Below are 20,854 nucleotides of genomic sequence, written 5' to 3'. Positions count from 1 at the left end.
TTATTGTAATGAGAAAGGTGGAGAGAGAAAAAAGAAAAATTCTTAGCTAAGTATAAAAATGATTCTTTGCCTTTTGTTTGATTTGCATAATTTAGGATACATTGTCTATTCAGTGGTGGCTTCCGGATCCCGTTGCAACTGGTATGGTGCAACGGGGCCGGGTGTCTACCACATGCATGCGCACAGTGAACGCATGCGTACTTACCGCCTGCAATGCTCCAGCTGCTCAGCAGAGTGTTGCTCAGGCTCCGTGTGAAGCCCCAATTGGTTCAAATACAGGTAAGGAGGGCGGGTAGGCCCACCAGAGCACTGTACCGGAATGGTACCTGGTGCTCCCAGCAGGCACCAGTACGCCCGCACTGGGGCGTACCAGTCTTATCCCACCACTATGTTTATTTTACTTTTATCATAAATTTTGCTCCATTCTAATTGTCAGAATTGGTAGCTTGCTTGTTTGCAACCTTCGTCAAATCTAAGTGCTCCTTTAAGAAGGGATTATTAATTGTCTTTCTTGTAGAAAATCCAAGGCATTTCTCAACCTTGTCAATTTGCTGGTTAGGGAATTCTGGGACTTAACATCAATACATCTTAAAGTTGCCAAGACTGAGAAGAACAGCTTCAAAGTATGGAGAATTCCAGTGGAATTCAATTCCAGTGGCAAAAAGTGGATATGGAAACCATAGATTGCTTGACAGGGAGACATACCTATGGAGACTATGTTGAGTTGCTCAGTCAAATTCTGTGAGAGACAGCAGTCCAGGCCAGTTGTAAGGGATGGCACCTAAAGTACTGTTCTGATATTGGTTCATTCCCTCTGAGTGCCCACTAGGGGCCAGATAATTTGAGGATGGCAAATTAATCAGAATGTCTAATAGGTGAAAGCGAGCCTTCCAAAACCTTTATATAAACTGAGAACTGAGATTACATGATTCACTAACAAACACACAAATACTTTGGTATCTAAAGTCATGGTCTAGAAATAATGTTTCTTAAGATGTAGCCCTAGGACTCCTAGAGATCCCCAAACCCTCTCAGAGATCTGCAAAATCAAAATTATTTTCCAGCCTATGTTGAAAAATAGTGTTGAAATCCTATCAAACAATTTTGACAAGTGGTAGTGGCAGCTATAATTTTCAATACGGTAAATATCACTTAATATAAACCACATAAACAAACATTATTTGGGGTTCTCAATAATTTTTAAAACTGGGAAGTAGTCTGAGAGAAAAATGTTATAACAAGAAAGTTTTGGAAGAGGCTGGCCGGAACTACTAAACAGTTCTGTGAGTCAAGACTCAGTTGTTATAGTGACTAGGATAAAGATCTTGTAGATCATGGGGAACACCTTGTATCAGTTGTGTGGTTATGGCCTTGTTGAGCCTGCTCTTGAATTGGGCTGACTTGTTCCAATCGAGATCTGCTACAAGGAGCTTGAAGTCTTCAGTCTATGTTCTCATGGAATTGTTGCTCTGGCGGAGCTGGCAGATGTGTTATTTGGCAGATTCCATCCACATACAGTATCCAAAGTGGTCTCTGAATCTGGTGAGGAAGTTTGGGAAATCATCCAGAACAGAGTCATTGCAGAACCCCTTGTTTAGACAGAATCTGTACTTGCTATATCAGTTGTTAAAGATTTGCTGCAAATTTCCTCATACTGTCTTCTATGCCATCTTGGCATATTGCTGATAGAGCATATGTCTGGTTCATCCACTGTTGCAGCATCTCTGGAGTCTGAAGCTATAGCTTGGGTATTCCATAGTCTGTGAAAATTTTGGTAACTTAGTTAATTAATGCACCAGGGAAATCAGGAAATCCAGTCAGTACAAATAAATATAAAGGCTTATTGAAAGCTTAAGCTCTCTACAAGAATCTAAACTACTAACAGTCAAAGCAAACTGGTGGTGGATAAGAGTCAGTGAAATTCTAAGTAGGCTGGACTTCGATCTCTTGTGGGCGCAAAAGGACTCGAGACTGATGATGCTTTTGACCTCTCCCTCGGGCTGAGTCCGGTCATCCGTGCATTTGGTGTGGTACCAGACATGACATCTGCTATCATCCTGAAGCAATAAGTTTTGTGAAACAAGTGTTCATCATTCATAGAAAACATTTTTTAGTTTCCTGGTTGCCACATATATTGAGTCCTGAAACGGCATCCTGTTGTAATCTAATCTAACTGCGAGAACTGTCATTGGCAAAAGCTAACCAGCAGCCATTGCAAATCATACAGGACTGTGTGATTAATAGTGCTGTATTAATAAACCAAAATACTGCTGTATTAATAAACCAAAATATTCCCATACCTACTTGAGCTGTTGTATGCTCAACCAGTTTTAAGTTCTCCAGTGGTTCTCAAGAGCATCTTTATGCAGAACAAATTGCATTGTTCCCTCTATGAGATGATAAAAGCCGATATAGCTAAGAGCAAAGCTTCCTGTCCCAGAAATGGCTGGAAATAGAGCACAAGGTGTAATTGTTTTAAGCACTCCCAGTCATAGTCTGCAACCGCTTTGCGAGCAGGACTCTGAATCCAGAAAAATTCTCCATAAAGCTGAATCATTATATTTCAAATTATCTATCACTTGAAAATGACTTGATTGATTACTTATACAAGGAAAAAATAAAAGTGTGTTTGTTTTAGGTGGAACTCCTGGAAGCAGCTCTCGATCACAATACTATTGTTTGTTTGAACACTGGCTCAGGGAAGACTTTTATTGCAGTGCTACTCATTAAAGAACTTTCTTATCAGATCCGGGAAGATTTCAACAAGAAAGGAAAAAGAACCGTATTTTTGGTTAATTCCGGTATGGATTTAATGTAATTTAATCAATAAGGAGATCATTCCTAATTTTAAAATAAAAGTAGACTGGGGTTTTAAAACACGAAAATAAAATAATGTTTTGTTAGTAGGCAAGATGAAATTGAAACAGTATGGCTGTATGTGTTAAGAATCGAATATAATCATTCCGTGAAAAATAATCAAACTTAACTGAAAAGTGTGTACCTTTCGTAGACCTAATATGGATGATTCTAATTGTATGTATGTAAGAGAGCCAGTTTGATGTAGTGGTTAAAACATCATGCTAGAAATCAGGAGACTGAATTGTAGTCCACCTTAGGCACAAATCCAACTGGGTGATCTTGGGCCAATCATTTTCTTTCAGCCCTAGGAAGGAGGCAGTGACAAACAACTTTTGAAAATAAATCTTGGCAAGAAAACAGCAGGACCTGTCCAGTTAGTCTGCAAGAATCAGGCCACTGAACAGAAGAGATTTTAAAAATTGCACCTGTACTTGAGAATATGTGTCAAAGTGTTTGTTTTACTATCCCTAATGTTTTCTCCCCTGTAAAGCAAATCAAGTTGCTCAGCAAGTATCAACTGTTAAGACACATTCAGATCTCAAAGTGGGAGAGTATTCAAGTTTGGAAATAACAGAAGCATGGACAAAAGAAAGATGGAACCAGGAATTTGCAAAGTATCAGGTAAGTTATCTTTATATTTTTATACTATAAATTTGACACCATGATTAATTTTATCTAGTAAAGAATTGTGTGTTATTTCAATAAAATGTAACATAAATGTCATAAATGTTCTTTGAATATGGGTAGAATAGAACTAGGAAAGGTATGAGAACTGGCAATATTAAATGTAATCTTGCCCATTTTCATGGGATATCCAGTCAAAGTCTGTAGCTTACTCTATTGTGTAATGTATGAGAAATATTAATATTTAAATTAAAATTACTTTGATAAACTTCCTAGTGGTTCTCTATATTGCACTTTCTATATAAACAGAAGCAAGGGTCTGGATTTTTTTAAAATAATTTTTTTTATTTTTTCTTTCCATATACATTTACAAATATACATTCTCATAAGTGCTATTAACATTTATCTATTGACTTATAGCATTTATCACGATCTGTTTAAGGATATAAAAAGCACTATCAGGGTCGCTTCCTTGCCACCCTGTATATCCATCTTATTTTGCAACAACCCTACTCCTCCTTCCTTCCTGACCTCCCTTCTCTGCCTTCTTTCCTCCTCTCCTTTCTCTCTTATTCTTCCCCTCCCTCTCCCCCTCTCCTCTTCTCCTTCCCCTCCCTCTCTTCTTCTCCTTCCCATCTCTCCCACTCTTACTACCCCTCCCTTACTTCCTCTCCTTTAGCCTTTCTTCTTTAGCAAGGGTCTGGATTTGAAGGATGAGGAATAAGAAGTCCTAAAGTCTGATAGAAAGCGTAGTGTAGTGTAGTCCTTAAGGCACAAGCTAGAAATTAGCTTCTAGCCCCACCTTAGGGACAGTTTTTTAAGAAGAGGAAAGTTGGCTCAAACGCACAACTTTAAGGGATTTTTACCCTTAATTGATATTTCTCTGAAACTGTGTCAATTAGATGTTACAGCAAAAATATCTTGAGGTTTTTTTAATCTAAGGTTTAGTTTTCTTCATAACAGAATTTTAAAATTGTAGAATGGCAATCTCTATTTTGTTTCCTTGGCTTCCTTTAATAGAAATGAGTATTATAGAACTGCTCTACAAATATTGTCTAATTTGAAATGGTAGGATGTTATTCAATTTGAGCAGCCTCAAATAGTATTACCATGCATTTCACCTCATATAGCCACAAGTTTAAATAAAAGGCCAAATTCTGTGTTACAGACTGTTTTTATGTGGAAATAAACATCTTCCATGTTTAATATTGACTAAATTGTGTAACCTTTAGCTCTTTCCATAGCAATAATCTCATTTTTGTCTTACATTTTTTCAGGTTCTGGTTATGACCTGTCAAATTGCTTTGAATGTTTTAAAAAATGAACTTTTAGCCCTCTCAAACATTAATCTCCTTATTTTTGATGAGTGCCATCTTGCAATTCAGGATCATCCTTATAGAGAAATTATGAAGGTATATTACTCAGCTAGGTATTGAATATTTAATCTTCAATTTACAGTGTACATCAATCAGTTGGGAAAAGTATTTATAAGATGTGCAGCACTACAAATAAACTGAAAAGGTCCTTTGAAGCAGGCAACAAATACAGGTAGTCCTTGACTCACAGTCGCCATTGGAACCAGATTTCTAGTGATAAGTTGTTCCGGTTGTAAGTCAAAACACCAACATGAGCAAACCAGATTTTCTGACTTTTTTGCAGTGGTTATTTAAGCAAATTACTGTAGTTATTAAGCGAATACACAATTGTTAAGTGAACAAGCCTATTCTTCTGAGGGGGAGGGGTTTGCCAGAAATTGCACCAAGAACCTAAAATTTAATCTGTTGAGTGCAAGGGGAAGGATATGGGGGGGGACGGACATTTTATAATAGCCAGAAGTATTTTATAGGCCCATCTTAACTTTAAATGGTTGTTATGTGACTGGTTCTAAGTCAAAGACTGCTAACATATCAACATGTACTTCCTTGCAAAAGCACCTTTGTCGTCTAAGCTGGAGGACCTTTTTGTCTTCAGATGTGAAGGACTACATTCCTAACTATATAAAAGTTCATAGCCTTCCCTTCTAGTGTTTATGGTCGGATATACATTTTGGAAGAAGCACTCTTCCAATGCAGAAATTGCAGTGGCTAACAAATATTGTTTACTATCTGTCCTTGACTTACAATTTTAATGGAGATTGTCTATTACAGTTGTTGCAAAAGTTATAAAGCAGGTCGCCACATGACTGACTTGATTTTATTATTGTTTTTACAGCAGTCATTAAGCAAATCAAATGAATCTGGTAATTAAGTGAATGCTGTGGTCATTAAGGAAACATTGTTCAATATGGGGCATTTATGCAGAAAGCTAGAAGTAAACACCAATTTTAATATCAGCACAGTATTAAACATAAAACCTAGATGTGTAAACAGTAAATCAGCTTCTTGTTTTTCTCATATTGCTCTGGCATTCTTTTTCATATTGAAAAAGAGCTATAGAATTTCACAGTTTGTTATTAAATTCTTTCTTATCCTATCCTTGTATTTGAATGCACCCAGATTTCCTTCTGATTTATTTTCAGCTTTGTGAGAGTTGTCCAGCCTGTCCTCGAATCTTGGGATTAACCGCTTCCATTTTAAATGGAAAATGTGATCCGGCAGAGTTAGAGGAGAAGATTCAGAAACTGGAGAAAATTTTAAAGAGCAGTGCTGAAACGGCAACTGATTTAGTAGTTTTGGACAGGTATTTTACCACATATTTGACTGAATGTTGAATGTCATGAACATTTATATGGAAAGATTGAATATATCTAGAATGTCAGCATTTTGATTTTGATTATTTTTAATGGAATTTTAAATCTTTTGATAATGTGAGCTTCTGTATTGTATCTTTACAGTCTCATAGTTTTTGAATACCATGTAATGTCTTAATTATTAATACCTTTCATTTGTCAACTCTCAGCAGTTATAAACATTTTTTTGTTTTTTTCCATGGAAAAGATATACTTCTCAGCCATGTGAGATTGTAGTGGATTGTGGACCATACTCTGACAAAAGCGGACTCTATGAAAGACTGTTAACAGAGCTGGATGATGCACTTAGCTTTCTGAATGATTGCAACATAACTGTACATTGTAGAGAGAGAGATTCTATCTTAATTTCTAAGCAGGTACAGACAACAATTTATGCATCATTATATTATTAAAATTGCTTTCCTATATTTTAAGTCATATAATTTCACATAAATTTTCATCTTCATAAATGTTTCTTCATTTATTCATCATGATTTTTGTATTAATAGCTAATTAGTTTAGGAAGTTAGGAAGTTAAGATAAACTCTCTAAATCCTAAAGATCAAACCCGAGAATTTTAAAAATACATAAGAATTATAGTTAAGATTAAGTTAGAGAGAAGGAGAGAATTATCTCCTAATATTTTACTAGAAATGGTCAAGAAACAATAATATGAAATGTATAATTTTGTTGATAAATTAAAAAAAATATTTTGGATTCTCTTGCTTGTTTTTAAATAGTTTTAAAACCTGTTCCTTGTTAGGTTAGCTTGTTTTTTAAATATTAATTTTAGGATATGCATATATTATAGTTATTTATATAATTGGTCTGGTGGTTAAAGTGCCAGATTAGAAACTAGGAGACTGAGTTCTAATCTTGCTTTAGGCATGAAAACAAGTTGATGAATCTAGCTCAAAACATGAGGCTCAGGTGAAAAGCCAACCAGTCAATTCCTGTCAGAACCAATGGATCAACACCCAGTTAAACTCTCCCCCCCCCCCCCCAAAAAGCAGACTCTACACTTTAGGAAAACACTAGGAAGGAAAAAATATCTATATAAATGAACTATGACAACTGAGTTCCCTTAAACCTGCAGGAATCCAAACTGGGAGGACAAAAGAAATTATTTGGTATTCATACATTCTAAATCCATTCATTACCCAGTATTGTGGTGTATTTTTCCTCATTTTTTCTTGCATATTCATTGTTTAGTATCTATACTAGGTTGAAAAATGATGATGTTAAAACTCTGATTACATACTCATTACTGATATCCTTTTGAATTCTTATGAAATTAATTACTGATTAAACTAATAATGGAATATAGACAAGTGCATTTGTGTGCTACATTGAATTGATACATTTTTGTTTGGTTACAGATACTGTCAGACTGCCAGGCAGTGTTGCTTGTTCTGGGACCGTGGTGTGCAGATAAAGTAGCTGGGATGATGGTGAGAGAGCTACAGAAGTACATTAAGCATGAGCAAGAGGAGCTACACAGGAAATTTTTATTGTTTACAGATACTTTCCTAAGGAAAATTCATGCACTCTGTGAAGAACACTTCTCGCCTGCCTCACTTGATCTGAAATTTGTAACCCCAAAAGTAATAAAACTGCTTGAAATCTTGCGCAAATATAAACCCTATGAACGGCAACAATTTGAAAGTGTTGAATGGTATAATAATAGGAATCAAGATAATTATGTATCTTGGAGTGATTCTGAGGATGATGATGAGGATGAAGAAATAGAAGAGAAAGAGAAAACAGAGACTAACTTTCCTTCTCCGTTTACCAATATTTTATGTGGAATTATTTTTGTGGAACGAAGATACACTGCAGTTGTTTTAAACAGGTATATCTCTTTAATAAAACAAAAAGTATTGTATGTAGCAAAAGCGTATAGTATTAATCTGGAATAACTATTCAGCCATTCAATAATACACATACTAATCACTTAGAAAAGGATACATTGTCACAGAAATGTTTTTTATTGAAATCTCATTTAGTGATGTGTTTTCCTATTTTGATATATTCCTACACTGAAAAAACTAAAAAATTGAATTTAAATGTTAAATTTTCCTTTAAAAAAAATCTCCCCGGGGCAGAAAACTACCATTCGTGCTAATTTCTCTTCAGCATAGTAATTCTAGTTTCCAGCTTTCTATGGCTCATTTTGTTCATTACTATCAAAAAAGACTATGGCCTTTATTTGAAATGGCCAACAGCTTCAACTAATTAAGGTACCCTGCAAGAAGCCAAGAGGCTAAGTTCTAGTCCCACCTTATATATGAAAGCTGTCTGGGTGACTTGGGCCAGTTACTCGGCCCAGTTCACCTTGCAGGCTGGTGGTTGAAGGGAAAATAGGAAGAGAAAAGAGTATTAGATATTTTTGATGTCTTGAATTATTTAATCATATTATTTAAAATAATTAATCATAATATAACAATAGTATAATAAATAATATAATATTAAAACAATAAAATTAATGTAAATTAATTAATTTAATAGTTAATATTAATAGTTAATAATAAAGGCAGGATAAAAATGGCTATGATGATCTCTGCTATGTTCTACATTCCTACAAAGGATTGTTCTGTTTCATATATATTATTCTATTTGTTTCACATGAAAGAAACAACCAGAAGGCTGGAAAAACCTGAGAACTTGTAAGAGTACAAGCCTTTTTCATAATTTAAAAAAAAATCCTAAAGGAAACTGCAAAGAGAACAAATGAAGACTATGTTCAGTTGCAAAAGAATGCTAAATGATAGACAAGAAAGCAAATAAATTGAATATCTGCAGCAGGGTTGCATAGTTCATGCAGAATCCTCATCATTTTGAGAATAATTTTACAACAAAAAGTTTTAACTATAAAATGCCTAATTTAGTTTTTGTTTTCCTTTTTAATTAGTTTTATATTTATTTTTCTGAAGTTATTCTGACCAAAACAAATTTATGTTTTTCCTGATTATACCCAGTTATTGTGAATTACACAAAACTGTTAATATCCGTATTTCTGGTAAAAAGTATGAAAATTAATATTTTAAAGATTTGTTTTAAGTAAAAATTACCTAATTTGGGGAAAATCTTTTAGTTTGTGTGTATATGCCTATGAACATCTGTAGGAATGTGCATATGAATATTTAGTGTTCACTGTATGCTATAAACCAGAAAAAAATCTTGAAATATGTCATAGGTATTAACTTTTCTGTTTCATGTGTAAGTTATATGAAAAACATGTTCAATATATAAGATATGAAAGACATGTAAAACGTTTGTCAGTGGACTTGAGTTTAAATAATTTTAAAAGAATGAATGCAACCTGTGTATATAACCTGGTAAGAAAATCAATTACCATGCCTCTATTTTCAGTATTGTATATCTCAAAATTCTTATGTGTTTTTTCAACTTTATGCATCTTCCAAAATATGTGTAATATATATTTAGGTTGATAAAAGAAGCTGGCAAACAAGACCCAGAGCTGGCTTACATCAGCAGCAATTTTATAACTGGACATGGCATTGGAAAGAATCAGCCCCGTAGCAAACAGATGGAAATAGAATTCCGAAAGCAGGAAGAGGTAACTTTAATGGAAATAATTGTATATAAATTTGGTGTATTTTCTTGCATTAGAACCCTTCATTAAAAAATCCCCATCTTGAATGTTGTGAATATCAGTATATAAAAGGAATGTATTTAAAGCTTCTGAAATGAATTGTATATCTGCATTTAAAAAAATAGAAAAGTAAGACCAAGCATTCATGCCTTCTTTAATGATAGCATTTGACTTAATATTAAGAATTAAGATTGTTGTTGGAAATATTGTAGTGTAAAACAAATATTTTAGCAGGAATAGTTGCTGTTTCTTCTCCTCTGTTCTATAATCCAATTTGCTGTTTCTGTAAAATCTCTGTAAATATCCTCTTTCCACAATTTGTGGATTGTGCACCAACCATACAATCCATATTAGTTCCTGATTTAGCCTCAGGAGAGTTTGGAACTATCTTCCCTTTCTGATTTCATCCTGAAAGCCCATTGACTAAGGTTAGGAATATCTCTGTGGTATGTGTGCGTCTGTCTGTCTGTACGCACATCTGTGCTTGGTACACATGGCTCTTTTATCTTAATTTTCTATTCTTGATAGAACCAGATGAAATTTGCAGACAAAACTTTCCTTTGCTGAGATCAAGCCTGACAATTTCACTTATTGAGATGAGGTTTTATACTCTTACGTTTTTAATGGTCAAGATGAGATACAGAATAGAAAATTGTAAAATAAGAGAGTTTTGACATATGCAATTTATTTTTTTCTTTTACACTGTATTCTCTTTTGAGGGGGTGTATTATACATTTAAAATATTCTTGTCCCTAAGCAAACACCTTTAAAATCTTAATTTTTCCAATTTGCATCAAATTTGAATGGATTATGGCTGTGAAGATCTTACAGAGGGACTTGAAAATTCAGCATTTTTCTAACAAGCATCCAGTTCTACATTTAAAGATCTGATGACAACCCCTCCCCCCCCCCACGCATTTCATGATTCTGATGCTGGGAAGAATCAGAATGAATACCATTGTGTCATGGTACCTGAGTTGAACTGGGGAGGACTAGGTACTGAAATGGCCTGGTGATAGAACACATAGAAAATAGAAATCCGTGATTAACAATAGGATTTATGGCTATAATTCTCCTCCTCCTCTCCTCCTCCAGGGTTTTCATTATTCAGAGAAGTCAGGCAGAAATCTATCCCATTTTGAATAATTATTATAGGACTCTAGTCCTTCAGTGCTAAATGAAGTACCAGAAAAAATCCGATTTAATTCATTTTAGTGGAGTTCTGTTTCACTTTATGTATTTTCTATTTATCTGAATAATTAACTCATTCATTTAACTCCATTTTGTTCGTGTCACATATAAGAAAATGTAGCTACTAGACTGACATTTTTAATCCAGAAAATGTAGGTAGCTTTAATTGTACAAGCTAGGCAAATGCATCAATCTGCTTTTGTACTTGGACAGTGCTTTAAAAAGGACTGTAAAAGTGAAATTTGGTTGTTGTATTTTGTTATGTGTGTATGTGTATATAAATAGCTGTTCTATGATTCTTTTTACTTTTAAGCATCAGCTTTTAAGAATTTTTAAACCATTAAATTTGAGTATTAAGTATCCATTTGAATGAGACTTACATGCTATGTCATAAAATAAGAGTAGATATTTAGAAAAATAAGTTTGTTTGCTTTTTTTATTACTTTAGATACTCTTTGTTGCTAGTTCATTGAATTGAAATTTAAGGATCTTAAATATTGACTGCAGCATTTTTTAATTATTTTACTGCTTCTGGGAAAATTACTTTTGCTCATTTTCCATTTTGCTGGAAAAAGGAAATGATTGATATTTTAGTTTAACTAATATGAATCGAATATGAACGAATATGAAGTTTGAAATAATCATATTTCTGTAACCAAACTTTTTCATATGTAGTTAAATACATTCAGAATTGCCATTATTAACAATGTTATCATCAATGGCAGAAACATCTAGTATAGTTCTTTAAATGAGTTTATTTCAATAAACTAGAAATGTATTTTAATGTTTGGTATATTTTATTTTTCAAATGAAGCAAATGACAGTAAATAAAAGAACCTATGGGTAATTCTTAGCTCATAGATGAGAATGTAGCACTAGTCTGCTACTCATTAAAGCTGCCAGGAAATCTCAGGAAAAGAGACAGCTTGTGTTGGAAACACCTTTTTGGAATTATAGCTGCACTTTGATCAAATTATAGGAATGCTTTCTCTGTCTTCAGTGACAAGAAAATCTGGAGAGTCCTGGGCTTACATTTTAGAATATATTGAATTTTAGAGAAGTGACAAATAAACGGATTCTACACAAGTGTTTTAAAGATAATGTAGCATAAATTGGGGAACAAAAAAAAATGATATTAAGATGTGAACTAAAGAATTTATAAATTATTTTCCTAAAATTAACTATTCTCTAAAATTATAACCTGTTATCTTTGTATTTCTCTAACATTTTATTCTTTTTAAAATAATTTTATTGGAATTTTTAATTTTATTGAGGAAGAAAATTAAAATAAAATTTAAAAACTATAAATTTTATCCAAACCATTGGACTATAAGTAGAATTCTGCAAGTATTGGAATATAAAACTTTTATGAAGATAATGGCTTTAACAACAGATGGTCTTAGAAATATGTCTTCTTGGTTACTTTGTAGGTTCTTAGAAAATTTCGAGCACATGAAACCAACTTGCTAATTGCAACTAGTATTGTAGAAGAGGGTGTTGACATACCAAAATGCAATTTGGTGGTTCGTTTTGATTTGCCCACAGAATATCGTTCCTATGTGCAATCCAAAGGAAGAGCCAGGGCACCAATCTCAAACTACATTATGTTAGCTGATTCAGACAAAATTACATGTTTTGAAGAAGATCTTAAAACATACAAAGCGATTGAGAAGGTATGTGACAAAGAAGTCCATGTATGTCACTGAATCATAAAGGAATTGACAGGGAGTGTTTGTTTATTTGTACAAGCTTTATCCTTTTCCACTTCCATATATCAGAATGGCTTACAGTATTAAATATTGGAAAATTAGAAACAAAAATCAATTGATACAATTAAAATAATTGGCTTGATGCAAGGTAATATGATCCTACTCCTCCGCAAATGCCATTTTTTTTTAACAAACTGCTTTTATGGTTCTAAAAATGTAAAACGGTGATTCACTAATTTAGTTATCAGACAATCAATTTTTCTTAAAAGTGGAAAAAATTCAAAGAAACAATGGGAATCCAGGTTTAATTCATAAAAATATTTTGATGACTAAAGGAACAAAAAGAATTAACTTAGAAGATTATATTGCTCAAAGGTGGGTGGACAAATAAGAGATCCACACCAGAAGTTTCACAGAAAGATGACTAAATACAGTAAGAAAGACATGGGATTTTGAGATTAATTAATAATTAATAACTAATAATAGACATCTCTCAGTATATTGGACCCATCTTTTATTTATATTTTTATAAAGTTAAAAACATTTTGTATTTTTAGTCACATGCACACACTGTAAACGCTTAAAAAGAGATGTTTTGAAATCTTCAATTTGTGCATGTACCCAGTTGGAGAGATAGTTGGGTGTAATTTCTGAAGCAGTTATGCCAGCCTTTTTAAAGACATAAGTGGTTTAACTTATCGTAAAATAGTACTTCATATTGTTCCTGCATGTTCCAAAGCAGTTCTTTTGAATAATTTGGAGAACCGAGATACTTATAAAAATATAGAAATGTACCAAATTTTTTGGAGTATAAGATGCTCCGAAGTATAAAACGCACCTAGCTTTTGGGGAGGAAAACAAGAAAAAAAATATCTGCCTCTGCCTTCCAGCAATTTCCCTCCTTGCAACAAACAGCAACAGTATAGACAATATACACTGTTTGTAGTGTTACATTTCAGACTATACCTGTACAGATGCTGTTAAAATTGATGTGCTTTCTGGAAGTATAGTTATTCTCTGCTATTTAAAAGAAAATACAATAGTACTGCGCCTCTGCAGATCAAGCATTTATTTTAAAAAGCGTCTTCATTTTGTTAATCTGTCTAGAACAATAATAAAGCAGTCTTTAAAAAATAAGTCTAATAAGTTGAACATTCTATTGGCATTTATAGTCATTGACTTACTTCCTTGCAGCAAACAGCCTGATTAGCACAAGAAAAAAATATCTGCCTCTGCCTCCCAGCAATTTGTCGTGTGGAGCAAACAGCAAGTTTCACTTTCAATTTCTCCTGATCATCAACTGTTTCAGGATACAGGGATTGCTATAGCCTATTCCACCCTCCACAAGCCCTTGTTTGCTGCAAGGAGGTAAATTGCTGGGAGGCAGAGGCCAAAGGGTTGGGCCCGTGGGTGGTTGGGACTACATTCAGTGTATAAGATGCACCCAAATTTTCACCCTCTTTTAGGGGAGGAAAAGCTGCGTCTTATACTCCGAAAAATACGGTATATGCTAATACTCATAAAATAGTACACAATAGACTCTGATCTACCAATTATTCTTTTTCCAACAGAAGCCAAATAATCTGGACATTAATTATCCCTGAGTCAGTGTTGTTAGTTTCTTTTTCTTAGCTGGAAGGTAGTGTTAATGTTGGTATGACCTCTTTCATACTAGTGATTGTGATAATTCTTCCCTTAAAAGGGTTAGGAACTAATATGAAGTTAGTAAGGATATAGCCCATAGATAATCCCATGCTGCCTTAATTATTCTTAATTATTCTGTATCTTTCACTTTTGCTAATGATGTTTATCTCAGGCTGAATTTATATAATGTTCTTACCATTCTCTATTAATTGATTTTTTTTCTTAAGATTCTGAGAAACAAATGCTCGAAGTCTGTTGATATTAGTGAAACAGAAAATGAGCCTATTATAGATGATGATGACATCTTCCCACCATATGTGTTGCGACCAGAAGATGGTGGTCCAAGAGTCACAATAAACACTGCCATTGGGCACATTAATCGGTATAGTGATTATTGTTTCCCTATTTAGCTCTATATTTCATATGAGCAGTCTTTTATTTAAATGCTGGTAACTGTATCTGTTTTAAGCATTTGTCTATTTTGGTTAAACTAAGGATTTTATGTCTTACAAGAAATAAGACAACCAAATCGATGTATTGTTTCATTATTACTTTTTCTGAAATATATTTAATATTGGGGGATAGGGAGGGAATGAAATGGAAGAGAAGTATCAATGTAATTTTAAAGGAAATACTCCTGTAATATGGGGTTCTTATTTCTTTCTGAGCTTGATTGTTTGCTTATAGACATTTTATTACATGATTACATAACATCATCTGTGCTGCACTACTGATGTTACCTAATTGGGTAATGAAACGTCTGCAAGCAACCAAGCAACCAAGCTCAGGGAGCATAAAGGACTCTCTGTCATTGTCCCTAGGTAAATCTTGGGATAATAGTGGATAGTAGATGCCAGCTCTGTATATGATAGCTATGAAAAAGGAGTAGTTCATGTTATGACTAATTGAAAAAAAATACTGTTACACAAATTATGTTCATAAATTAAGAACTTTCTATAAGAAACATTTTTACTAGAAAAGGTAGACTAGTGGATTATTTTTCTGGGAACAATATTGGGTACATGTTGGGCATTTCATAAAACGATTCATGGCATGAGAAAAAATAGACAGAATTTTTTCCTCCCTCCCATACAGGATATAATTAATTCCTAATTATTTACTGTATGAAGTATGTAATTCATACTTGATACGTTGACCTCTAAATTGGATGGTTTTAAAAAGGAATTAAGTAAGTTCATTGAGATGTGAAGAACTATTGATCTTGAATTTGTTGCATCCAAGTTGAGAGGAGCATGCCATCAAGTACTATTTCAAAGGGAATAATGTTGGAAGAAGGATATGCCCCTCCTGCTTCCAAGCAACTTAGAGGCAGCTGCTTGACCTCTATGAGAAACAGAATACTCGATTGAGGAGGGTTCTGGGCATATTCAGTAAAACTGATCTTATTAGACACTTGCCATATTTTTTCTAGTTTAATGTGATATTACTAAATTAACAGATAAAATTTTCCAGTAGGTATCCATTTCAATCTTAGAAACATCTCGATATTCTCCTGTTTATTGTCTTTATTGTCAGTCTGCTTAGGAGAATTTTGCAGTATTATATTTAAATCAAACCATTTAACTGTGGATGGAAATCTTAGAATAATTGCAAACTATTAACTTATCCATTTGCCTGTTGATTTCTGTTAACTTGTGAATATCTTAGCCATAAAATGTCATTTGTTTTGTAAAATATGTTTATGTTTATTTTTAAAAATATGTTAAATAGGTATTGTGCTAGATTGCCAAGTGATCCATTTACTCATCTGGCTCCGAAGTGTAAAACTAGAGAGCTTCTTGATAACACATTTTATGCAACACTTTATCTACCTATCAATTCTCCTCTTCGAGCATCAATAGTCGTAAGTATTTTGTTTGTTTAGACAAAATAAATTTTGAGTGTGTACAATGTTTTCCTTCGGACATGGCTTGCAACTTGTTTTTCCTGCAATGCACAACTTGCTTTTATATGAAAGGCTTACTCTGTGCTAGTGTTGGTCCATGAATTTTATATGACAATATTCCTAGGTGTCTCAACTGAAAGTTGATCAATCAAATGGGGTATAATTCAGGTCATTTGAAGCATTGAAATATATACTGTTGCAAAGAAGGAGGTTTATTTTCTTCTCTCTATTTGAATTAAGCTAACTATTAAAGCTTGAATGACAAAGTCTTATGTGCAAAAGTCATAAGAAACTCTAGGGCTAAGTTAATGTTTTTTTCTTAGCAATATATAAGCATCTTAGTGTAGAAAAAATATTTTCCTTTCATATTAAATATTCAGTCTAAATGTTGATGCATTTTGACATTTATAATAACCTGAAATATATTTTTTGCAAAACAATTACTGGCTGTATTTGGAATATATAAATAACATCTATTTTACGTAGAGCTGCTATTTTGTGTTCTTAAACCTGTCCTTTATACAACACTTACGTATTTTTTATGCATGACAGTGCTTAGTTATTAGAGAGTCAGTATAGCATATTAGTTGAGGTGAACATCCAGGATAAGTCCACCCCAGCCAGAAGGAAAAAAAATGCTGTGTATTTTACCATAAACTCCAGAGGGAAGGATAGGATATTAATCTAACAAATAATAACTAAAACGTGAAAAAAGCAATAAATTTGATTATTATTTATTGAATTTTTAAAGACTTGCTTCAAATTTTATTTCCAGGGTCCTCCAATGAGTTGTGCGAGATTAGCAGAAAGAGTTGTTGCTCTTATTTGTTGTGAAAAATTGCATAAAATTGGTAAGTATAACATTTAGAAACAATATCATTTATTTAAAGAACATTTGATACTTTTTTTTAATGTAAAGAAATATCTAAAAATGCCATTTTAGGGGTTTTTGGGGGGGAACTGGCAGTGTTAGTTTTTACTTCTAGTCTTTGAAAGATTTCGATCCATTTTCAACCACTGTAATTCTCTGAAAGAACAATAGATTGCTCTCCTTCCAGAATAAAAAAACTTTCCGTAACCCTCTGGAAAATAAAATTTCAAAAATAAACTTTTCTCTTTCCGTGGAATTTATCTGGTCTTTTTTTTTTTTAATTGTCCCTGAAACACTTGGTTAAAACATAATGCTGTGATGTCATGCTCCCCAGACCATTTTCCAATTGCCTTCTCCTCCTGCAACCTCTGTTTATGATACTTCATGTTATTAAGATCCCACTGTGGAACTTAGTAATATATAATTATTTGAGAGTCTCAAGTTTCTTATTAGAAGAAGGGGTAAAGAATCCTCAGTTTTGCACACAGATCAAATCTTAGAGAGGACATAATTCTATATATGTTTATAGGTGGTAAGTTGTTCATTGAGAATTTCAATGAGTTGTTTCAGAGTAAATATGAATAAAATCAAGCTTTGACTGCTTTCAGACTTTTAACACTATATACTGATTTGTAAAGAATAATATCACATTTAGTGTTCTAACAATCTTGAAAAAGATTCTCATTACTTTAAACTCGGGCAGTTTCTTTTAATTGCTGTTGCAGTAACTAATCCTTTCCATTTTAATGAAGAGATGGTTATTTTGTTATTTTTTTAATGTATACTTTGAAATTATACCATGTTTGTGTAAAACAGGTGAGGAAGTTTAAACCAGTCCCTTATGATTTCATACATGCATTTCATAAAAGTTACTTTATGGATGAGGAAATTATTCCTTAATTATGGAATTACTTGATTTATAATTTGTTCTTTATTTATATTTTAGGTGAACTAGATGATCACTTGATGCCTGTTGGAAAAGAAACAGTAAAATATGAGGAGGAACTTGATTTGCACGATGAAGAAGAAACCAGTGTTCCAGGAAGGCCAGGTTCTACAAAAAGAAGGCAGTGCTACCCTAAAGCTGTTAGTATAGTTCTATGGTTTTGCTATATACGACTGTATGAAACAAACAAAATATTATAAGTTATGATATTTATGTAGTTACTTACCAAACACATATAAATTATATTAAGGTAACCAAAATATGTATACAATCCCCAAAGTGTTATGTCACAACTTTTGAGCATCCCTAATGTTTCAGAATTAACAGTTGACACAACCTATATATGTTTAAGATTTTTCTGATTTGAATAGGAGTCGTATACTGATTCTTTAGCATATATGCTAATCAGAGGATCTTGTAATAATTGTAAAAAAATGTTTCTGTTAAGGACTGGGTAAGCATGTATATTTCTGAATTATCATAAGGGTAGAATAAGATTTCTTACATGATAAGACCCAATGATAAGACCCAAAGGAAATGCTTGAACAAGAAATTTGGATTCACAAAGACATGTTTTTCCATTTCACACCCGCATCTCTTTCAGTTCATTATTTAATTTCTCATTTATACATAAATTACAATGGAGACATAATAAAGTGGTGTTTAATTGTTTTCTAGTATGATATGAAGCATTATCTTTGGTGTCATATGACTACTGATGAATATGAATGCTGTGTGCTATTTTTTGTATCTTTGGATGAAAAATGGGATGCAGAATCAGTATTTAATCATTCATTACTATACTGAAGTTCATTATTGCAGCCACATGATAGCTGTAGCTTTGGATATTATGTGATTAAGGAGAAATTGAAGAATGGAAGACATAGCATTTGTTAACAGCAATTCAAATCAAATGTATTTGTTTTAGAATTAGGAAAAAGCTTGGGAGGTCAGCTCCACAAGCCAAGAAAAAGAGACATCACATTTAAAGAGTTGCCAACTAGTGCCATTTGAGCATCTGCCTTGAGCCTGAGTTTTTTTCCCTTTGAATCTGGTTTGCTGCCCAGTTCCTAGTAAGGTATACTATTCGGAGGAAATATTCAAATGTTATTCCATGAGAATGAAAAGAACATGGTATAATCCAAAAGAGGCACAAATTAAAGTAAATATGTTTTTTGGATTTTGAAGTGTTGCAAACAAATGGGAAACATCAGGTAATAACACTTTTTATTTGTAAAATCTCATTGTCAAATTTGAAACTACTTTTAGTTAGGAGGAAGTTATGTCTATAACATGTTAGATCCTTGGTCTATCCAGCATTATGATAGCAAAAACACAGATTTCAAGCAAGAGGACTTTCCTAGCCTTACCTGAAGAAACCAGGACTGAATTTATAAATTACAAGAATTTTAATTATAAATTACCTTTTTGTCCAAAATAGCTTAAACAGAGTCCTTGAAAAGACTCACTAACTTACTGAATGTTACTTTTTTTTTATACTGGAACCTCTTCTGCTTCATTCTATTTTGGTTCTTTAGTTTTATTTACTGTGGGGTTTTTTTAGAAACTGGTTTCAAATGGTTTCATGATGCAGAAACTATGCATCAACTTTTTAGCTGCTAGTTATATAAATATGCTGCTAGTTTAAATCAATAAATCTCTGACAACTTGTAATTTAATCCTGCATTCTATTTTTTAAAAATAATATGTATATGCAGAGATAATTTATTTAAAACCTGTATTGTTTCTAAGCATCACTAAGGACATTTTTTTATTTAAAAAGCATGTTTGTTACACTATGTCTATAGATTCCAGAATGTTTGAGGGACAGTTATCCCAAACCTGATCAACCCTGTTACCTTTATGTAATTGGTATGGTCTTAACTACTCCTCTACCTGATGAGCTCAACTTCAGAAGACGAAAACTATATCCTCCTGAAGATACTACAAGATGTTTTGGAATACTGACAGCCAAACCTATACCTCAGGTAATTAAATGCACACATATACATGCATTTCTCTTTCTTTTTAAATTTGTTTTTAGGTGTTCAAGCCAGTGTGTCTTACACGTAGAATTCCATATTTATGGAACAATTCTTGCTTATCATACCTGTCAGAATTATCTAATTAACTTTTAAAAAGGACATTTATATGATATTTATGTTTTGAAATGTTTGAAATATTGTAATAATAAAATGAATCCAGATCAGTACCTCAGTTGCTTGTTTTTTTTCATCACTATTATAGAGTGATGCAGTTTATATGGCAATCTTGTGAAATAGAGAATACAGATACATTGCCTCTCTATAAAAGAACTTGCTCATAGAAAGAAAATGCTTTTATATTATGACAGGCTTTCTAAATCCTATGCTTTCTTATTTTTCTCTAATTGGTACTTATTTTAAGCAATGCCTTCTATTGCAGAATGCATATACACAAATTAAACTACCGTATTTTTCGGAGTATAAGACACTGGAGTATAAGACGCACTGGAGTATAAGACGCACCAAGGTTTTGAAGAGGCCAATTTAAAAAAAAAAGTTTTTGCACTCTGCAAACATCCTAAAAATGACCTGTTTTTTTGCGAAAATGGGCCCGACTTTTTTTTTTTCCAAAAAGGCATGAATAGCCTTTAGGAAGCTTATAGAGTACTCCTGGGGGCTGGGGGGGGAGTGAGCAAAAAACAGCCCGTTTTTTGTTCGTTTCTGCCCTCCCCAGCCCCTAGGAGCTCTCTGAAAGCCTCCTACAAGCTATGCACAG

At 33.2% G+C, this 20,854-nt stretch overlaps 1 protein-coding gene across 5 annotated transcripts in view; it reads left to right on the top strand.

Moving 5' to 3' along the window:
• Positions 1 to 20,854, top strand: part of DICER1 (dicer 1, ribonuclease III) — a 54,624-nt gene that overhangs the window by 12,020 nt on the left and 21,750 nt on the right. For all 5 annotated transcript variants that reach the window (XM_014061091.2, XM_087726010.1, XM_014061090.2 and 2 more), the window contains 13 exons: positions 2,639 to 2,801; positions 3,350 to 3,480; positions 4,761 to 4,895; positions 6,002 to 6,162; positions 6,420 to 6,588; positions 7,591 to 8,063; positions 9,659 to 9,791; positions 12,449 to 12,691; positions 14,599 to 14,753; positions 16,103 to 16,235; positions 17,053 to 17,128; positions 18,095 to 18,234; positions 19,903 to 20,082. In XM_014061091.2, the coding sequence (XP_013916566.1) occupies positions 2,639 to 2,801; positions 3,350 to 3,480; positions 4,761 to 4,895; positions 6,002 to 6,162; positions 6,420 to 6,588; positions 7,591 to 8,063; positions 9,659 to 9,791; positions 12,449 to 12,691; positions 14,599 to 14,753; positions 16,103 to 16,235; positions 17,053 to 17,128; positions 18,095 to 18,234; positions 19,903 to 20,082 (2,292 nt within the window). The remainder of the gene's footprint in view (positions 1 to 2,638; positions 2,802 to 3,349; positions 3,481 to 4,760; positions 4,896 to 6,001; positions 6,163 to 6,419; positions 6,589 to 7,590; positions 8,064 to 9,658; positions 9,792 to 12,448; positions 12,692 to 14,598; positions 14,754 to 16,102; positions 16,236 to 17,052; positions 17,129 to 18,094; positions 18,235 to 19,902; positions 20,083 to 20,854) is intronic.

This window comes from Thamnophis sirtalis, unplaced genomic scaffold (genome assembly GCF_051295495.1).
Source record: "Thamnophis sirtalis isolate CommonGarterSnake01/CBP01778 unplaced genomic scaffold, rThaSir2_p1.2 scaffold_1, whole genome shotgun sequence".
NCBI classification, from domain to species: domain Eukaryota; kingdom Metazoa; phylum Chordata; class Lepidosauria; order Squamata; family Natricidae; genus Thamnophis; species Thamnophis sirtalis.
The sequence above is the reverse complement of the archived record's forward strand: the minus strand, read 5'-3'. Positions and strand labels throughout refer to the sequence as shown.